Source organism: Sturnira hondurensis, unplaced genomic scaffold (assembly GCF_014824575.4).
Source record: "Sturnira hondurensis isolate 20B ecotype Veracruz unplaced genomic scaffold, ASM1482457v3 Scaffold0001872, whole genome shotgun sequence".
Taxonomy (NCBI): Eukaryota; Metazoa; Chordata; class Mammalia; order Chiroptera; family Phyllostomidae; genus Sturnira; species Sturnira hondurensis.
Window position 1 is genome coordinate 1,688,393 of NW_028074503.1, and position 18,753 is coordinate 1,707,145.

The 18,753-nt window shown below is 37.0% G+C and overlaps 1 protein-coding gene across 7 annotated transcripts in view; it reads right to left on the bottom strand.

Annotated features, from left to right (window-relative positions):
* Positions 1–18,753, bottom strand: part of ESCO1 (establishment of sister chromatid cohesion N-acetyltransferase 1) — an 82,230-nt gene that overhangs the window by 48,253 nt on the left and 15,224 nt on the right. For 5 of the 7 annotated variants that reach the window (XR_005064390.1, XR_005064389.1, XM_037031702.1 and 2 more), the window contains exons 3-7: positions 15,297–15,396; positions 12,936–15,060; positions 8,155–8,269; positions 6,644–6,704; positions 4,528–4,642 (exon numbers count right to left, since the gene is read on the bottom strand). Coding sequence is in view for 5 of the 7 variants with exons in the window: in XM_037031702.1 (XP_036887597.1) it covers positions 4,528–4,642; positions 6,644–6,704; positions 8,155–8,269; positions 12,936–14,471 (1,827 nt within the window). In the remaining 2 variants the exon portion in view is untranslated. The remainder of the gene's footprint in view (positions 1–4,527; positions 4,643–6,643; positions 6,705–8,154; positions 8,270–12,935; positions 15,061–15,296; positions 15,397–18,753) is intronic. The other 2 variants (XM_037031729.1, XM_037031739.1) reach the window with 2 other exon arrangements.

Consider the following 18,753-nt stretch of genomic DNA (forward strand, 5'->3'; position numbering starts at 1 on the left):
TGAGACACGTGGTTATAAACTAAGGGGGAGAGAATGGTGGGGGAGGGAGTGTGCAGGGTAGAGGGGATTGAAGGGGGGGATTAGAACAACTGTCATGGTATAATCAATAAAATATATACATTAAAAAAATTAAATTTCAGCAAAATGATCTAACTTAAAAAAATTTTTTTTAAAGATTTTATTTACTAGCCCTGGCTGGTGTAGCTCAGTGGACTGAGCACAGGCCTGTGAACCAGAGGGTGGCGGTTCGATTCCCAGTCAGGGCATATGCCTGGGTTGCAGGCCGGTTCCCTGCAGGCCAACTCCCAGCAGGGAACGCACAAAAGGCAACCATACATTGATGTTTCTCTCCCTCCCCCCTTCCCCTCTAAAGGTAAGTAAATAAATTAAAAAAAAAAAAAGATTTTATTTACTCATGTTTAGATAGAGGGGAAGAGAAGGAGAGAAATACCAATGTGTGGTTGCCTCTCACGTGCCCCCTACTGGGGAATCTGGCCCACAACCCAAGCATGTGGCCTGACTGAGAATCGAACCTATGACCCTTTGGTTTGCAGCCCACGCTCAACCCACTAAGCTACGCCAGCCAGGGCTAACTTTAAAATTTTTTAGAAATCCTTTTTATCTTTCTGCTCTAAAATTCTGCTGCTATTTGAACTAATCATTGACAAAAATAAAAAAGAATGTAAGATAACAGTATCTCCCGTGCCTTAGAACTAGAGTCAAAGAGAAAAGAGAAATCAAATGGTAAATAAAACACTGTATAAAACTAAAGGGAAGTTAATTCTAAGTGACTCCAATAATTTAAAAAATTAATTAACTGCAAAATTATTACAGGCAGAAGAAACAATTTGTAATTGTGGTTAAGATACTCACACATAATATTTACCATGTTACGATTTTTAAGTGTACAGTTCAGGAATGTTAAGTATATTTACAGTGTTGTACAACCAATCTCCAGAATTCTTTGCATTTTGCAAAACTAAAACCCTATACCCATTAAACAGCTCCCCAATCCCTGTTCCTACCCAGCTCTAGGCAACCACCTGATTCTTGAAGATTTCCTCAGAAAGACAATGGAAAAAAAGAAGTGCCTGTAGCAAATGTGCTCCAGGGTGTTTGACATGCACAGTTCAGCACAGACTTGCCCTGTCCGGTGTCCTCCCCCCACATTCAGTCAATGTGTTCTGGGCCTTTCTGTCTCTGTGAATTTGACTACTTTACCAGGTACCTCATGGAAGTGGAATCACAGTCTTGGTATTTTATTTTATTTTTTTAAATATATTTTATTGATTATACCATTACAGTTGTTCTATTCCCCCCCTTCAATCCCCTCCCCCCGCACCCTCCCTCCCCCACCATTCTCCCTCCCTTAGTTTATAACCACGTGTCTCAAGTTCTTTTGATTCTGTATTTTCCCCACTATTCTCACCCTCCCCCTATCTATTTTCTACCTACCATCTATGCTACTTTCTGTGCCTTCTCCCCCCTTCTCCCCCTCCCACCCCCGTTTCTAACCCTCCATGTGTTCTTCATTTCTATGGTTCCACTCCTGATCTAGCTGTCCTCTTAGTTTGCTTTTGTTTTAGGTGTGATTGTTAATAACTGTGTGTTTGCTGTCCTTTCACTGTTCATATTTTTCATCTTCTTTTTCTTATCTAAGTCTCTTTAGCATTTCATATAATAAGGGCTTGGTGATGATGAACTCCTTGAACTTGACCTTATCTGAGAAGCACTTTATCTGTCCTTCCATTCTAAATGAAAGTTTTGCTGGATAAAGCAATCTTGGCTGTAGGTCTTTGGATTTCATGACTTGGAATACTTCTTTCCAGCCCCTTCTTGCCTGTAAGGTCTCTTTTGAGAAATCCGCTGACAGTCTGATGGGTACTCCTTTGTAGGTGACTGTCCCCTTATCCCTTGCTGCTTCTAGGATTCTCTCCTTCATTTTGGTCTTGGCTAATGTAATTATGATGTGCCTTGGTGTGTTCCTTCTTGGGTCCAACTTCTTTGGGACTCTCTGAGCTTCCTGGATTTCCTGGAAGTCTATTTCCTTTGCCAGACTGGGGAAGTTCTCCTTTATTATTTGTTCAAATACGTTTTCCACTCATGGCTGTTTCTTTCCCCCTTCTGGTACCCCTATAATCCGGATGTTGGAACGTTTAAAGATGTCCTGGAGGTTCCTAAGCCTCTCCTCATTTTTTTGAATTCTCATTTCTTCATTCCTTTCTGGTGGGATGTTTTGTTCTTCCTTCTGGTCCATTCCATTGATTTGAGTCCCCGTTTCCTTTCCATCACTATTGGTTTCCTGTGCATCTCCCTTCATTTCAATTAGTTTAGCCTTCATATGTTCCTCTAATTTGTGACTTTGTTCCTCTAATTTGTGACTATAATCTACCAGTTCTGTGAGCATCCTGATAAATAGTGTCCTGAATTGTGCTTCTGAGAGGCTGGCAATTTCTCGGTCGCTTAGAGTTATTGGCTCTGGGACTTTGAGTTCCTCTTGCGCCATCTTTCGGGTTGTTCGTGCCTGTTCCATAGCAGGATCAGAGCTCTAAAGTGTTCACTAGAACAGGGCAACTAAGTCGCTGGGTTGTGACGCTATATGTGGGGGTAGGGTCAAAGAGGGACTATGGCGTCCTCTCCGCCGCCTGCCGCCACGGCCCTCACCGGTGCCGCAGTTGCTGCCGTCACCGGGCCCACGCGTTTCGTCCCACTGCACGCGAGTATGCCACCGCCGTCAGCCCTCGCCCCCTGGGGCCTGCGTGGTCTGTCTCACTGTGCGCGAATATGCGCCCGCGGTCTGCCCCGCAACCCAACTGGTTCCCGTCTGCCTGCATGCCTGGGTCGGGGGCCCTGTCCTGCCCGACCCTGCTCACTGCTGGCTCCGCCCCTCTTACCGTCCCCGTTGAACGGTTAGATGTAGTCGGACTTCCGTATAATTCAATTTTCTGTCCTTTGGTTGTGTCTTTATTTCTCCAAACTTTTGTTGTATTCAAACTTGGTTGTGGGAGAAGGCACAGTGTTTCCACCCATGCCTCCATCTTGGTGGAAGTCACAGTCTTGGTATTTTAGTGACTGGCTTATTTCACTAATTATCCTCAAGGTTCAACCATGTTGGCAGCATGTGTCAGAATTTCCTTCCTTCCTAAGGCTGAGTAATATTCCATTGTGTGCATAACCTGCATTTTGTTTATTCATTTATCCACTTAAGTTTTCACACTAATGAGGAAGCATTTCTGCCCCAATTTCTTCACTAATCAATGGGAAATAACAGTAGTATTGATCTCATGCTTTCAAAATATGGCTTAACTTAATATGACTGGAGTACACTGAAAAATATATTTAAAAAACCTTAACTGTTACCATTATCATCATTGCCACTACCATCATCACCATCTCCTGACCAGCACTACCCAATAGAAACGTGATCCACAAATGTAATTTTAAATTGTCTAGTAGTCACGTTAAAGAATGCAAAAGGAAAATGAAATTATTTTTATAATGTATTTAACAAAACATATTCCAAATATTATAATTTTATCATGTATTAAATATTTTAAAAACTTATTAGTGATTTACTTTACATTCTTTCTTTTTACCTGTCTTTCAAATGCAGTATTTATATTTACACTTACAACATATCCCAATTCTGATGAGCCACATTTCAAATTCTCAAAGCCAGATGTAGCTACTACACTAGACAGTTAAGTCCTAGGTTCTACTTGTCTAATCCTTTTTCACTATCATACTAACTTGACAACAGAAACACTATTACATTGGATAAAACAAATCTTTCCCTCACTAATCCTCAAAATTTTTCAGACAATTCTTTGCAAAGTTGTTTTCCCACATTAATCTTAGAGTCAATTATCCAGTCCCCCTAAATCCTATTGGTTATGTTAACAGAAACTGCATTAAATGTCCCTATTATTTTAGGTCTCTTCACTTTTTCATATTGTGTTCACTCATTCAAATTAGATTTTTAATCAATGAAAACATCTCCCTCTCTTTTCTACCTTACAACCAAATTGTAAAGTACCTATATTCTATTACAATTGTAAAGTACCTATGTTCTATTTCAAATTAACTATTACTTTATGTTCCCGTGAAATGTAGTTTTAAAACTATAATGTCTTGAACAATTAAAATTTTTTTAAATGGCAAAAAATATATATAAAATTATAATATCTACTAAAATTCAGATATTTAAAATCATCTTGTGTATTAAGATCCATATTATTTTAATATTTAAACCAACTACTAAAAGATCAAACATATTAAAATAACAAATATAAAATAATCAATGTTATAAATAAAACTAAGTATTTAAATTTGAATTTTTATTGTTTTATTATTTGTTATGATAGATCACTACTTGGGGGTTGGAGAAAATTTGATATGATAATCAGGAATATTGCTATAGTAAAAATCTACATTGTCAAAAAGAAGAAAGATATGAAATTCATTCTTAATGCATAAATAAAATACTTATGACAACACTTCACCAAAAAGGTCAAGTTGTATACTTACTATGATCAACTGTTTCTCATCGGATTTCTCTGCTTCTTTTAATTTCAAGTCTTTTGGTATTGTTATCTCCAAATGGGAATTACACTTAGGCCAAGAATGATTTGGTGGTGTTTCTCTTTAAGAGAACAAAAAAACTATTAAATGTTACAGATCTTCATCACTTCAAATTACAGGAGGGGAAAAAATAACTTATTTTCTACCTAACACTGACAACTTTTAACTCCAAGGGTGAAAAACTAACTTTTTAAAAATCAGGGATGAAAAACCCAAGAAACCCAAGAACACTACTAAGGCTGAAAAATAAAAAACTGTAGCGCTTACTATAATTTGGGTAAGTTTTATAGTTTTAGGCACCAGAGTAACTACAATTTGTCCTAAACACTGTTTTCAGTAATCTGTAAAGTAAAATAAGACAGATTTAATTTAATTCTGACATTAAAGATAAAACAAAAAGCTTCTGAGAGCCCTGGCTGGTGTGGCTCAGTGGACTGAGCTCGGGCCTGCGAACCACATGATTGTGGTTCGATTCCCAGTCAGGGCACATGCCTGGGTTGCAGGCCAGTTCCCAGCAGGGAACTCACAAAGGGCAACCATACATTGGTATTTCTCTCCTTCTCTCCTTCCCTTCCCCTCTAAAGATAAATAAATAAAATCTTAAAAAAAAAAAAGCTTCTGAGATACTTAAAACACAGAATTTCAAGGGGTTTGAGTAACAGCTTTCTCAAACATCTGCTCCAAGAATAAGAAGACACAACCAGTTGGGAGGAAAATTTGGCAGTGCAGGTTAAGTCCTATAGCTATGAAATTTATCCTAGATGTAAATCACGTAAGTGGGTAAAGACATATTTCTTACAGGACTTTTTTTTATAGGAATAAACTAGAAACCACCAAAATATCCATAATGTGAACTGTTAAGTAAGGAATGAAATCTAATGCAGAGTTAAAAAGAATGAGGTAAGATGGTAAAAAAGATGCCCATAGTACATTAAGAAAAAAACCAGAAGTTATAAAACCATATATATATAGGCATAGAAAAAAAACCATACAATGAGAAAGACAGTGTGAATATAACTGCCTCAGTAAAAAACTGAGGGTTAAAAGCACAACTGTTTTAGTGGGGAAAAAAATCTTTCAAACTCAAACTTGCAGGTTAAAATCCTTAAATTCTATAAAAACAGGAAGGCAAACCAAAAATTCAGTGGCTTATGCTTAGCCCCAAGTCATCAAAATAGTTTTGGCTCTCCCAGAAATAGAATATTAAACCAACCAATCAGGAATCACCTGACCTGCCTGACAGACCCTTGCCATCCCCTAAGAAAAGTAACCGCATAACCAACCCACCTTTTTTGCCCACTCTCTTCTGATGATTAAAGTCTGTCATTTTGGACAGTTGCTCAAAGCTCCTTTCTATCTGCTAGATTGAATATTGCTCAACTTGAAGTGACTTTGCTCAAATTAACTTAAAATTTTTAATACGCCTCACTTTATTTTTTAGCTGTTGTCATATTTACACTTATGAAGGGGAACCCAAACAAACCTGAAATTATCTTCTGGAGGGCAGGCCCCCTGTAGCATAGGTTTCCTCCCTAGATGAGTGCTCTCGGAACCCATCTGTATCAGTGTACCAGCTGATGTTATTGTGAGAGGCTGCATTCAGCTTCAGTGAATTTTTTTTGAAGACTCAATGCATTTGCCCATTTCATGATGGGTGATTTATGAGCACACCTTCCCACACCACACTGAGTGTTCAGCAGTTTTTGACCAGAAGACTGCATGACCCCTTTGCTCAGCCCTCCCCATTCTCCCACTATCGCCCTAAGTGACTTCTTTTTGTTTCCCAGGATGAGAAAAGTCCGCAAAGGGAAAGATTTTGTCTATGTGGAAGAGGTGAAACAAAAAATGGCAAAGGCACTAAAAGGCATCAAAATAGACAAGTTCAAAAACTATTTTGAGCAGTCTCAATTCACCTATTATCAAATAGAAAATACTTGGCATCAAATGGAAAATAATTCAAAGATGACTGAAGTGTAAGCATGTAAAAATAAATACATAACTCTTTATAAATAAGTTCCAGGGTTTTTTGGAACCCCCCTCATATATTAAACAAAGACCTTACCTGTTATCACTGGTCTTAGATGTTTGGTTAATGAGTATACTGTGCTGTTTGGGAGGTGAACCTGTAATTTAATCAAGATGGGTTATGCATTAAGCTTTGTACTAGCTCTTCATTTAATAGTTCAAAATCATTTTAGAGAAGAAAAAAAGCACAATACAGTAAATGCTTTATTCTTATTAAAGATCGCATGATAAAATCAGAGCCCCTTCCTAGAAATTACTCTTCAGAGAAGAGGCAGAAAAGTCTCCACAGAGCCGCAGAGTTCTAAGAGTAGATTAATAGTATGCCTCTGGTTTCACTAATATTTACTAGCACTGAACAATAAAGAAAATTATTTAAATGCCTGCATAAATCTATAACTTCTAAATGAAAATAAATAAAAACATTTCTGCCTGGCTGGTGTGGCTCAGTTAGGTAGAGCACTGTCCCGAAATCAAAGGTCCAGGATTCAATTCCCCATCAGGGCACATGACTGGGTTGAGAGTTCAATCCCAGGTCTGGGTGTGGACAGGAAGCAAGTAATTGATGCTTCTCTTGCACATCAATTTTTCTGTCTCCCTTCCTCTCTCTCTAAAAAAAGGAATAAAAAAATATACTTTTGTAAGGGTAAAAAAATTCTTTCTTAAAAAAACTGCAGTCTCTGTAGTTTTAATCACATTAATAAATAATGAAATAATCGATTCATTTTATTTTGTAGTGCATAAATACATTTCTCAAGTTCATAGTATATATACTGCTCCTTTCCCCACTAAAAGAAAGGGTTAAATGACATCCAATGTTAGAAATTATCTGACCTCAATATTTTGCTCCAAGTATACCTTTCCTTTAGCAGAAAGAAACAACATGAACTAGGAATTTCTTTTCTGTATCCCCCATAGGTGAGCAAATCCCCATCAACACTTCAAATAATATACTGTCAAAATTTTTTACAAGGATACAAAAAATAAATTTTTGTATAAGTGAAAAAATGTAGCATTTATTAAATGTTTAATTCGAAGACAGAATCACTAAAATGGAAAACTGAATGAGGTTGAAGATAAAAACCTGAAATGGTAAAGCAGATTTATATTTGAGAACTATGTTTCTACCACTAATTTAATTCATTAAGTAATACTTCTGAAATGGTAAAGCAGATTTATATTTGAGAACTATGTTTCTACCACTAATTTAATTCATTAAGTAATACTTCTCCAGAGAGTAAGCCACAAATAAAAGATTTAAAATCAAAGAATTTTGGGGAGGTAGTCAAAGAATTATACCTAAGTTCTTTAAACAAGCCAATGGACAGAAATAATTCTCCCTCAAATAACTGTGATAATCACACATTTGAAAAACATAAGCAATGGTTAAAAAGGATTTAATAGACCTATCTGGTAGCCCATATGGTTTCCTGTTATACTGAAAAACATATCTCTGAACACTGTGAAATCCAAATAATATTTTCAGACGAGATCGGGCATGTTCAGGGTGGTATGGCCGTAGACCAAACAATATTTTCAAAGGGTTATTACCTGGAAATTTACTCTCCCCTGTATCAAGTTCTGCTTGACTGAGCAGAGTTGAAACAGTAATGTTATTTTCCAGTGGATTGTTTTCCAGCTTAGATTCCAAACATAGGCTGAAATTCTAAACACATAATTCAAAATGTTAATGTTTGCTTTTATATCAATCTTTGGGTATTACCCCAGTACACTTTCAGTGAATTTAGCATACTAAGAAAATTTAAGATAATTCTTTTTATTTGAAGTAATTCACCAAGATATGCCTTAAAAGTCTCTTCATGATCTCCCACAAGCTATCATTTCAGCATTAGCTCCCACTATTCCCTTCCACGCTAAAATAAAACTTACATCTCCCACACTATATTTCTATTGTTTGGCTCTATATACTTTTTCTATATACTTTTTACCTTTTATATACTCTATATACTTTTTACCCATCTAGACCTGCACTGCCCAACACAAGCAGCCACTGCCACATCTGACTACTGAGCTCTTAAAATACAGTAGTAGATTGATTTGAGACCTTGTAAATGTAAATCATACACTGGATTTTTAAGACTTAAGACAAAAAGATAAAAGTAAAAAGTCACAATTTTAAAAATTGATTACATGTTAAAATGACAGTATATTTATGAAAAAGAATAAAATATACTAACTCTGCCAGTTTCTTTTTTCTTTTTTAAAGTGGCTACCAGAAAATTTTAAATGATATATGTGGTTCACATTATATTTCTACTAGATAGTGCTGATCTAGAATACCTTTCTCCCTGTATCAAGTCAACTCATTACTTAAATATTAACCTCTTCCATAAAACCTTTTCCAAGCTCCCCCATCCCTGTTCCCCAAATTTCTAATCATTCTTCATCTAGTTCATACCTTACCTCTTTCAAGCCCTTATTGAGGCAGGATAAGAAGAGAGGAAAATTCCTGGGCAAGTGGAATGGGGAAACTGAAACCAGATAATTAAACTAGGCCAAACAATTCGAACAACTTCCAGCCAACTAATGAATCACAAGACTTTATCTTCCAAGGACACTTGAGAGGACACTTGACAGCAAATGGCTTATACCTTGCTTTCCTAACCAGAGAATATACACCTTAAACCATCCTGGTTAGGGAGATAGAGGACAGAGATCCAATTAATGCCAGCCAAACCCAAGAATGGACGAAGTTCAGGGGAACAAATCACAAACACTCAATTAGAGACAGACAGGCCCAAGATGAAAGCAAAACAGTAAAGAAGATCAAAGAATAATCCCCATCCCCTATACACTCATTTTGATGTATCAGTATATTAAAAACGCATCTGGGAAAGCTGATGAATATTCTGCTGAAACCCTCCCCTAACATTCTCCCCCAAAAGAGATAAAACCCTCTAGACAAAGGATACCAGTGTGGGCTCACTCTAGAGCACACCCATGCCCCTTCCTGGGCATGAACTTTTTTACTTCCTCCTAAACTCTAAGGGTCCCCTTGAGACCTGCCAGCAGGGGGGCAGTGGGAAGCATCAGTTAGCCCCAGGCTTACCCCCAAGCCTGTCTCAAAGGCCGTTTTTCTCTGACTTTCCAGTGAGCTTTTTTACAAAAGCAGACCCACTCTGGCTCACTTCTGTCACTTTGACTTTCACTTCCCAGTGACCTAACAGTAGCCCCACCTGGGTTCATTTCTTTCCTATAACATTCCTAGGGAGCCAAAGCAGAATGCTACCTATGCTCTCTCCTGTTGCTTCTTCTACACTGAGTCCTTCCTCTGTCTCCAGCTTTAATAAACTTAACTCTCAAAATCACCTGGACTCGTACGGTGAAATCTCTCCTGCACAAAGTCAAGAACCCACACACCACAGGCCTGCCTTAGGCAGACACACTCCAGGCCCAGTACCTGTCCAGTGACATTATCATTCCTATTTTGAATCAGTTATTTCTTTTTGATTTATTTCCTATAACTATTAAGAGCAAAGACCATTACTGTATTTATCTCTTTATGCCTAAGGGTCCCTAAATCAGAACCTTGTCAAAACAGACACTCAATAACTTCCAAAGAAAATGAACTCCAATCTCTATCAACATTGACTATCTCAAAAAAATGGAAATAAGGAAAATAATTAACTTTCCATGCATGCATTATATCTGTACTGAGACTGTTACAATGAATGTGCAACATTATTTTTGAACACTTTTTGAAAAAGATGAACTTTTTTATTGAAAAGGCAGAAAAATTAATAACAGCAGCAGCATGTTACTAATTAATTTCCATTAAAAGGAAGTAAGTTACTGATTTAAAAACAAATTAAAAAATTGACCTTTACAATCCATACAGTCCAAAAATTTAAATTCAGCCCAAAGAATTCACAGAAGGTCCATCAGATGACATGCTGAACCTTATCAATCATCATTTCTGAGAATAGCTATGATCAACACTGTATAATTCAAAGAGCGAAATTATAGACAGCCACAGAAAAAGTTTTCAAATGATGTAAGGTTTGTTTTTACATTCTCCTACACACACAAACTGTTAGCATTTAAAACACACAGAAAGTGCTGACTATACACAAATACACAGTAAAGTCATAAAAATAAAAACAGAAAAATGCACCCAACTTCAAGGACACATTTAACTCTGGGAAGAGAGGTGAGTGGGAAGGAGAAGGTATATATGGTCTTTAATTCTGTCTGCAATGTACTTTTCTTATTTTAAAAGATGCATATTCAATAAAATGTTAATTTTTGTCAAATTTGGATGGCAGAAATGAGTGTAATGTTAATCTCTGTAGTACTCTGGAAAATTTGAAATGTAATTTTCAAGTGTAAATAAAATTTTTAACAAAGTTTCACAGGATTATTTCTCATAATATTCCTCAAGACAGAGGTACTATATAAATCCAAAGCACATTTTAGTCAAAGCAATAATATAGGTTAAAATAATGTGGTCTAAGTTAGCATCTCTATTCCAGTAGAATCCAAAGAATGAACCACATTTCTTATTCAATATATTCTATACAGACTGTCTGCCTTTTGAATTTTGACAGGTATTTATGCATCAAGGAGTTATACAATACTCTCCAGCAACGCCTGGACTATAAACTGTAAGTTTGCGGACAAAACACACTAAGTAGAAAACCACCTCATGTCTACAAGTAGCTACACTTCCTACCCATACTCCATTCACTACTTACTTCTAGTTACTATCACTAAATAATTATCTTCTAATTGATGATTTTATTAGCATTTGAATAGAAAATAAAATCTAAGCATACTATATGGTGTCTGTTCCCTTTAAATTAATTCACTTTGATTTAGTCCATGAGAATAGGCAATGATCTGTCTTTTCATGACTTCTAGCATAAAGCCCAGACTTCTCATTCAAATTTGCTCCTAAACCAAAATGCCTCTAATAAGAACTTTAAATGACTCTCAGAATTTTAGGATGACATGACTTTTTTCTCTACTTATGATAATTTTTTTCACAAATCATCTTCTAATGCTCAAATTATGTTGCTATTCCAAGAATGCTGGGCTGAGATTCAGGACACCTGGATTTTAATCCTATTTGTGCCACCAAACCTATTTGTGTGACCTAACCACATTTCTCTATAGTTCCCAGTTTTCTCATTATAAATTTAAATAACAGAAACAAATTAGTGGAGTTTTTAAAAGTCATATTGAAGAGCTCCATGGCTCTAGGCCTATAAAATTTCTGCTCATTGGTTTTATATATTGATATTTTACCTATGATTTAATTTGGAAAGAAATGGGCTTAGCTGCAGTTAGAGAAAGATAAATAGCATATGATCTCACTTATATGTGGAATCTAATGAACAAAATAAATAAACTGACAAACAAGAGAGAAACAGAGGCTTGGACACATGGAACAGATTTACAGATACTAGAGGTGAGAGGAGAGAGGCCAGAAGGGAGGGGGAAGGGGGGACTGGATGAAGGGAAGGTGAAGGGATTAGCCAAAGAACATATACACGTAACAGCATAACCTGTACACACAACAGTATGGTGATGGCTGGAGGAAAGAGTTCACAAGGGCTAGGTGGAAATAGGCAATGGGGGAGAAAATAAAGATACTAATAATAGGGGTCAACAATAAAGTTTTTAAAAAAGAATGATCTTATCTTTTATAAAGTTTCAAAACTACTGCCTTAGATAATTCATTAAAGTTTTTATCAGATTCTTTTTCATTTATTTTTCCATTTTAAAAATTCTAAGACACTATAATTTTCTTCTTGACTGAAGATTGAATTATTTACATCTTTCAGACATACTCTTTGCCAACTGTTCAAAATGGCAAACCAGAGGCATCCCTACCAATAGAAATGTTTAATTTTTAAATTTTATCAGGTAGGGAAAATAGGTTGATTTGTGACCAGCTAAAATAATTTTTAACAGCTTGATCAGAATTTAAGCTCTAAATTTTAGTCACTATGAAACATAGTTTCTATTACAATTAATAGAAAAATGAAACATATCACTGTTAACTGAAAAGGAAAAGCTAGAATTCAACAGGTTTATCCTTCAAATAAAGTTAACATGAAGGGTGAAAATAAGGAAACAATGAGAAGCATTCATGCAAATGTGAGACATCTAAAGAATTCAGTATCACCCACTAAAAGACTGGATCAATAAAACTCTTGCTAACAACATATAAGGATACATTAACACAGGACTCTTCAGTCTTTTATGATTCCTAAGATAAAGTATGTTATAAACACTTACTTCTTTTTATAAAGTACTCAGACATCTCTATTGTGTATAATAAAAATGGGTTAAAAAAATAGATTTACCTTATCTGGTGTTGATTCAAAATAATCTTTCATCTGGTTATCCAATGGTGAGTCAGGAGGTGGTTTTATCTTATTATCCAAATGACAATTTTCAGGAGCCCTTTTTGTGGTTTTATTAATTTCAACTGTAGTATCACTAACTTTAACTTCTTCAGAATTAATTTCTTTCATTTCTTCCTGCTGACAAGCTATGTTTTTATCATCATGTGGTTTTGTCCCTAAAAATGTATTTTGAGTAACTGGATGAGGCATTTCTAATGCTGGTAGTGTAAAACTAGTTCGTAATAAGCCCAATTTAGGGGAAACTTGAGAGTCCAACTTATTCTGTTGCACAGAATTAAATTTTGAGAGTTTAATTTTAGTCCAGTTGGAGTTCTTTTTAGCTGAGCTGTTTATTCCATTTAGTATACATTTCACGGGCTTTGTTTTTCTACTGGGGAAGAAACGATTACATTGAACATCCTGATTGGTTTCCTTCTGATAAAGTATTTGTCTTTCAATATCAGTCTGTTCTGATTTTATTTCTGTAGGCTTTTCCTCCTTTACACTTTCTGTTTGTGAAGATTCCTTTTTTACCTCTACAGTATCTGACTCGATTTCACCAGCAATTTCTTCACAGAGCTGAAGAATGCTACCTCGTTTGCTCTTTCCTCCTTGCTCATTATCTACACTTTGTTCAGGCACTGATGGCTGTGGACTTTTTTGAGGTTTTGAACTAGTATTCACTTGTGAATGAACTGACTTCTTCATCTCATTCTTTTTAGAGACAACTATAGTAACCATTTTTGATCTTTTTATCTCAGAAGTTACAGGCACAGACTTTGTTTCCCCCTTTCCAGTATTCTTCTGAAGACAGTTTTCAGGTCCTTTTACGTACTGAGAACTACAAGCATAAGCTGTCTGATGCTCTACTTTGCGTTTTTTTCCTTTCGGGGAATTTACTACTTCATTATTAATGACTGGGTTTTCATCCACTCTAGAATCAGACTTTATTTCCAGTACTTTTCTTTTTACATGTTTTTGAGTTGTTTTATTAGATTTACTTTGAGTGTTGCTACAGTGCTCTTTTCTTGTTGGTGGCAAACTCTGTTTAACTGCTTGAACTTGACCCTGAATTTCTCTACTACGCAGAGACCTTGTTGAAACCTCTGTTAGCTGTTGTAGTCTTTGTGATCTCCGGTTAAGCTGTTCATTTGATTTTGGGGTCTCATGCACTGATTTTTTCTGAGATTTCTTTTTTGTAGATTCTTGTTGTGAATGTCTCTTCACAGTTGCCATATTTTTATTAATGGACTTACCAGCTTTTTCATCATTGAATGCTGCTGTTGCTGACCTTGTAGTCATACATATGCCTAATTCAGGCTGATTTATTTTACTTTCACTGGAAGATTTAACTAGTGATTTTATAGCCTCCTTTGGGTTCAATTTTTTTGCTAGATTCTTTTGAGAACCTTGAATTTGTGCTTCTAAATTCTTATCATCACTTTTTTTAATAACATTGGAGGGATTTTCTTTTGATTTCTCCTGAATGGACATCGTTCCTGAGTCAGGTCCTCCTGTTTTGAACAGCTTCTGAGAGGATTTGCGTGTCCTGATAGGTGAGAATGCTGAATGTCCAGTATTATTATTGAGGTGCAGGTCTTAAAAATTGACTTTGATGCTGATACACATTTTCAACAAAATACTAGTTTGCTTCAAGTAGGGTTTCTGTCATCCCTAGAATATGAGAAAAGCTGGTATCAAGACTGAAAGAGATCTACTTTGCTTTGGGGAAGGCGATATAAATTTGAAGAAAATTTAATTCTAATTTGATATTTTTAGAACTTTTTATGAAAAAAATTTAGTTCTATTTGTTTTGTTAATTTGTTGATTAATATTGGATTTCAGGCCTAACCCTATTACTGGAGAAGTTATTTATCACTGACCTGTCTGTTTTGACAATGTTTTTGAAAACTTTTGTCTTCTGGAGTCTACATATATTGAACTTTGATTCATTTGAAACATGTCTTACAGCTAATTGGTTTCTTCCCTCCTTTGCTGAGTCTGCTGGTTCAAAGTTCTTATGTAACCTCTTTCGTTTAATAAAATATTTTATTAATATAGATTTCCTTTTGTGCTGCCATTTCTGAAAAATTAAAAGATAAAAATTAAATTTTGTACACTTGAAGAAACATGGCAATACTAACACTATACAGAAATAATCTTTTTATATAAAATCTAACTTCTCCTTTGAATTATTTAGTCTATACAATTAAAGCTAACAGAATAAAATATCCCAAGTACATTCCCATGAATAAATCAATAATGGGTCTTATTTAAGCACAGATGTTGAAAATCAGTTTATTACTTGAGATTACTTACAGTTCTTTTCCCACAAGACAGAATTGATCTTTCAGCCACCATAACTCATGAAAATTTGACAAAATCATTCCTTATTATAGCTCAACATATTATATGGCACCTAAAAAAAAAGTTTTTTTAAGGTTTAAAAGGTATACAAGAAAAATGTAATCAGTGATTCACCTCTCATTAAATATAACACTCCATAATTTTACCATCCTATTATTAGTCTTCAGAGCTCACCTAACATACAGCATAATTTCAGTATTTCTAACATGAAGTTAACTGATATTACATGTATCCAACAGAATAGCATTCAATCACTCTATGTTCTAAAAAATAAAGTCTTAAAATACAAGAAAAAACCCTGGCTGGTGTAGCTCAGTGGACTGAGCGCGGGCATGTGAACCAGAGTATCACGGATCGATTCCCAGTCAGGGCACATACCTGGGTTGCAGGCCAGTTCCCAGCAGGGGACACATGAGAGGCAACCATCCAATATTTCTCTCCCTCTCTCCTTCCCTTCCCCTCTAAAGTTAAATAAATAAAATCTTTTAAAAAAATATAAGAAAAAAATTTATCAGACTTAAACTGATCAAGTAAAATCCTATTTTGAGGAAAATCGGTGCTACATAAATAACTCTACACATAGAAAAACATTGACAGTTAAAAAGGCAAATTTAAACAAACACATTAACCTCTACTTTCCCATAAAATCTACTAAAAATATACGATGTATTAAAATAAGACAAAACCATAAATACAAGCCCTTGCTGATGTGGTTCAGTGGATTGAGAGCCAGACTGCAAAGCAAAGGGTCACTGGTTTGACTCCCAGTCTTGGGCACATGCCTGGGTTGCAAGCCAGGTCCCCAGTAGGGGGTGCATGATAGGCAACTGCACACTGATGTTTCTCTTCCTCTTCCTCCCTCCCTTTCCCTCTCTCTAAAAATAAATAAATAAAATATTTAAAAATAACAAAAGATAAAGTAAGACAAAGTCATGAATCTAAAGGGAAAGAACAAAAGAGAAAATAATAAAATAAAAAGTATGGAAGCTACGAAGGAGAACAAATAATAATTAACCTCAGACTCAAGAAAACCCAAGTCCTGAGCTGGAAATGGAGAAAACTGAGAGGCAGCTCAGTTTTCCCCATAAAGCACAGAATCCTCCAGGATCCAGGAAGTGGTAATACGAGGCTCCATAAGAGATGGGGATAAAAATGATGACTCAAAAAAAAAAAAAAAGAGGAAAAGCTCCCAGACTGCCTTTCCAATTACTAGCATCCAGAGGACTGACCCACATCACTACCTGAAGACTGGAGGTATAAATCTCTCGAACAAGTAAAACAAAAGTTCTTTCATCTGGGGGCTTAATGGTCACAGCTCAGGCAAGAAGTATTAAAATGACAACAGAGGATTAAGTAGGAGTACATAAACTAATTGCTGAAACCCACTCCCTTCACCCAAAACCTCCTTTGTCTACTCAGAGACTCCCAGAGGAGAGCAGCCAAGCCTATGCCTTCTACAAAGAAAACTGACAGATTACAGTATTTTCTAATGAATTTGAGAAACCTAGAGAAAAGACCTATAGGTAAATGCAGTACTAGAATTCTTGCATAACCACATAAAAATTACAACTAAACTACAGGACAACCATCATTCAGAACTGCCTGAAAACTAGCCCAAATGTTAAGTCCTAGAACTAAGGATATAAAGAAGCCACATCAAGACTGGTAGGAGGGGTGGAGACACCGAACAAGCTGGTCCCACATTCAGGAGTGGCAGATATAAATCAGGAGGATTATCTAGGCTGCAGATGTCCTCTGTGAGGAGTGAGGGGGTCCCAGGCCCACACCAGGCCCCCTAGTCCTAGATTCCAGGCCAGGAAGAAAAGCCCTCATAACTTCTGGTTGCAAAAACCAGTGCAGTTTGAGGCTGAGTGAGTTGGTGAGTGGCTAGAAACTCAGGCATTCCTCTTAAAGGGCTGTGCATGAACTTATTCAGATTCGCTTGCTCTAAGCTCTAGTGCTGGGGCAGCAGCGTGCAAGGCATCGAGAACATACACAGAGGAACTGACTTGTCTGACATTAAGACAAGGACTGAAGGGGCAGCTTTCTCCCAAACAGAGTGCTGGCAGAGGACTCTGTTCCTTTCCTGAGACTCCCAGCACAAAGCAGGCAGGTGCCAGATCTGACCTTCCATCATCCTGGCTAGGGCTGACAAGCCTGCCCTGGTGATTTCCCTGAGACCCCATCCCACCCAACTTGCAGGCCCAACCTAAGCCATTTCCAGTGGCTTTTCAATATAAACAGCCTATCTTGGCTCATGCTTCAGACTTTCCTAAAATCAAACAAGTAGCATCTGGCCTTGGTATGCCTTGTACTTCCTGCTGAATGGCCCCAGGCCTGGCACTTGCAACAGCCAACCCTGGTTCACAGCTTGGCCTTTCCCTGTGCACCTACAAACCTAGCACAACTGGCAGCCATCTATAGATTGTTTTGTACCTCATGCTAGGTGACCCTAGCCTGCACCTCCCAGGAGGTTCCAGAGACAGCTTCAGACCATTTCAAAGCACCACCCAACCACCTCCACAAGTGACACACCCAAGTGGTAAACAGAGTGGGTACCAGAGCAGAGCCCCACTAAAGTTAAGTTCTGCTTGTGAGCTGAGCCCCTACACAACTGATTCTTCAAGTTGGTCAGTCTGTCCCTGCAGCAAACTGGCCTGGGGGTAAATTCCTCCCACTGAGGTGCCAAATGCAATTAAGGTATAACTACAGCCCACACAGGAGACACACCTGGAGTGCCCAGCTCTGGTGAATGGTGAGGCTGTGCCACTGGATGCTACAGGATGCTTAACACCTACAACAAAAGGACACTCTACCAAGCCTGGGAGATGAAGAAACTCTACCTAATTCAACAAAACAAATACAGGGAGGCTGCCAAAATGAGGTGACAAAGAGACATATCCCAAATTAAAGCACAGAACAAAAACTCTAAAAAAGGAACTAAACAAAATGGATACAAGCAATCTTACAGATGAGATGTAAAGCTCAAACACTGGTTATAAGGATGCTCAATGAACTTAGGAACTTAGACATCGAACAAGCTGGTCCCACATTCAGGAGTGGCAAATATAAATCAGGAGGGATATCTGGGCTGCAGATGTCCTCTGTAAGGAGTGAGGGGGTCCCAGGCCCACACCAGGCCCCCTAGTCCTAGAGTAGGGGAAGAGTAGATGAACATAATGAAATAAGAGGTAAGAAACAAAAAGAAATTATAAAATAAAAAAGAACCAGTCAGAACTAAAGAATATACTTCAGGGTATCAACAGTAGTGTAGATGAAACGGAGGATCAAATCAGAGATTTGAAAAATATACAAGTAGAAAACACCCAACTAGAACAGTTAAAAAAAAAAAGGATAGTTTAAGAGGCATCTGGGACAAAAACAAGCATACCAACACTGACATCATAGG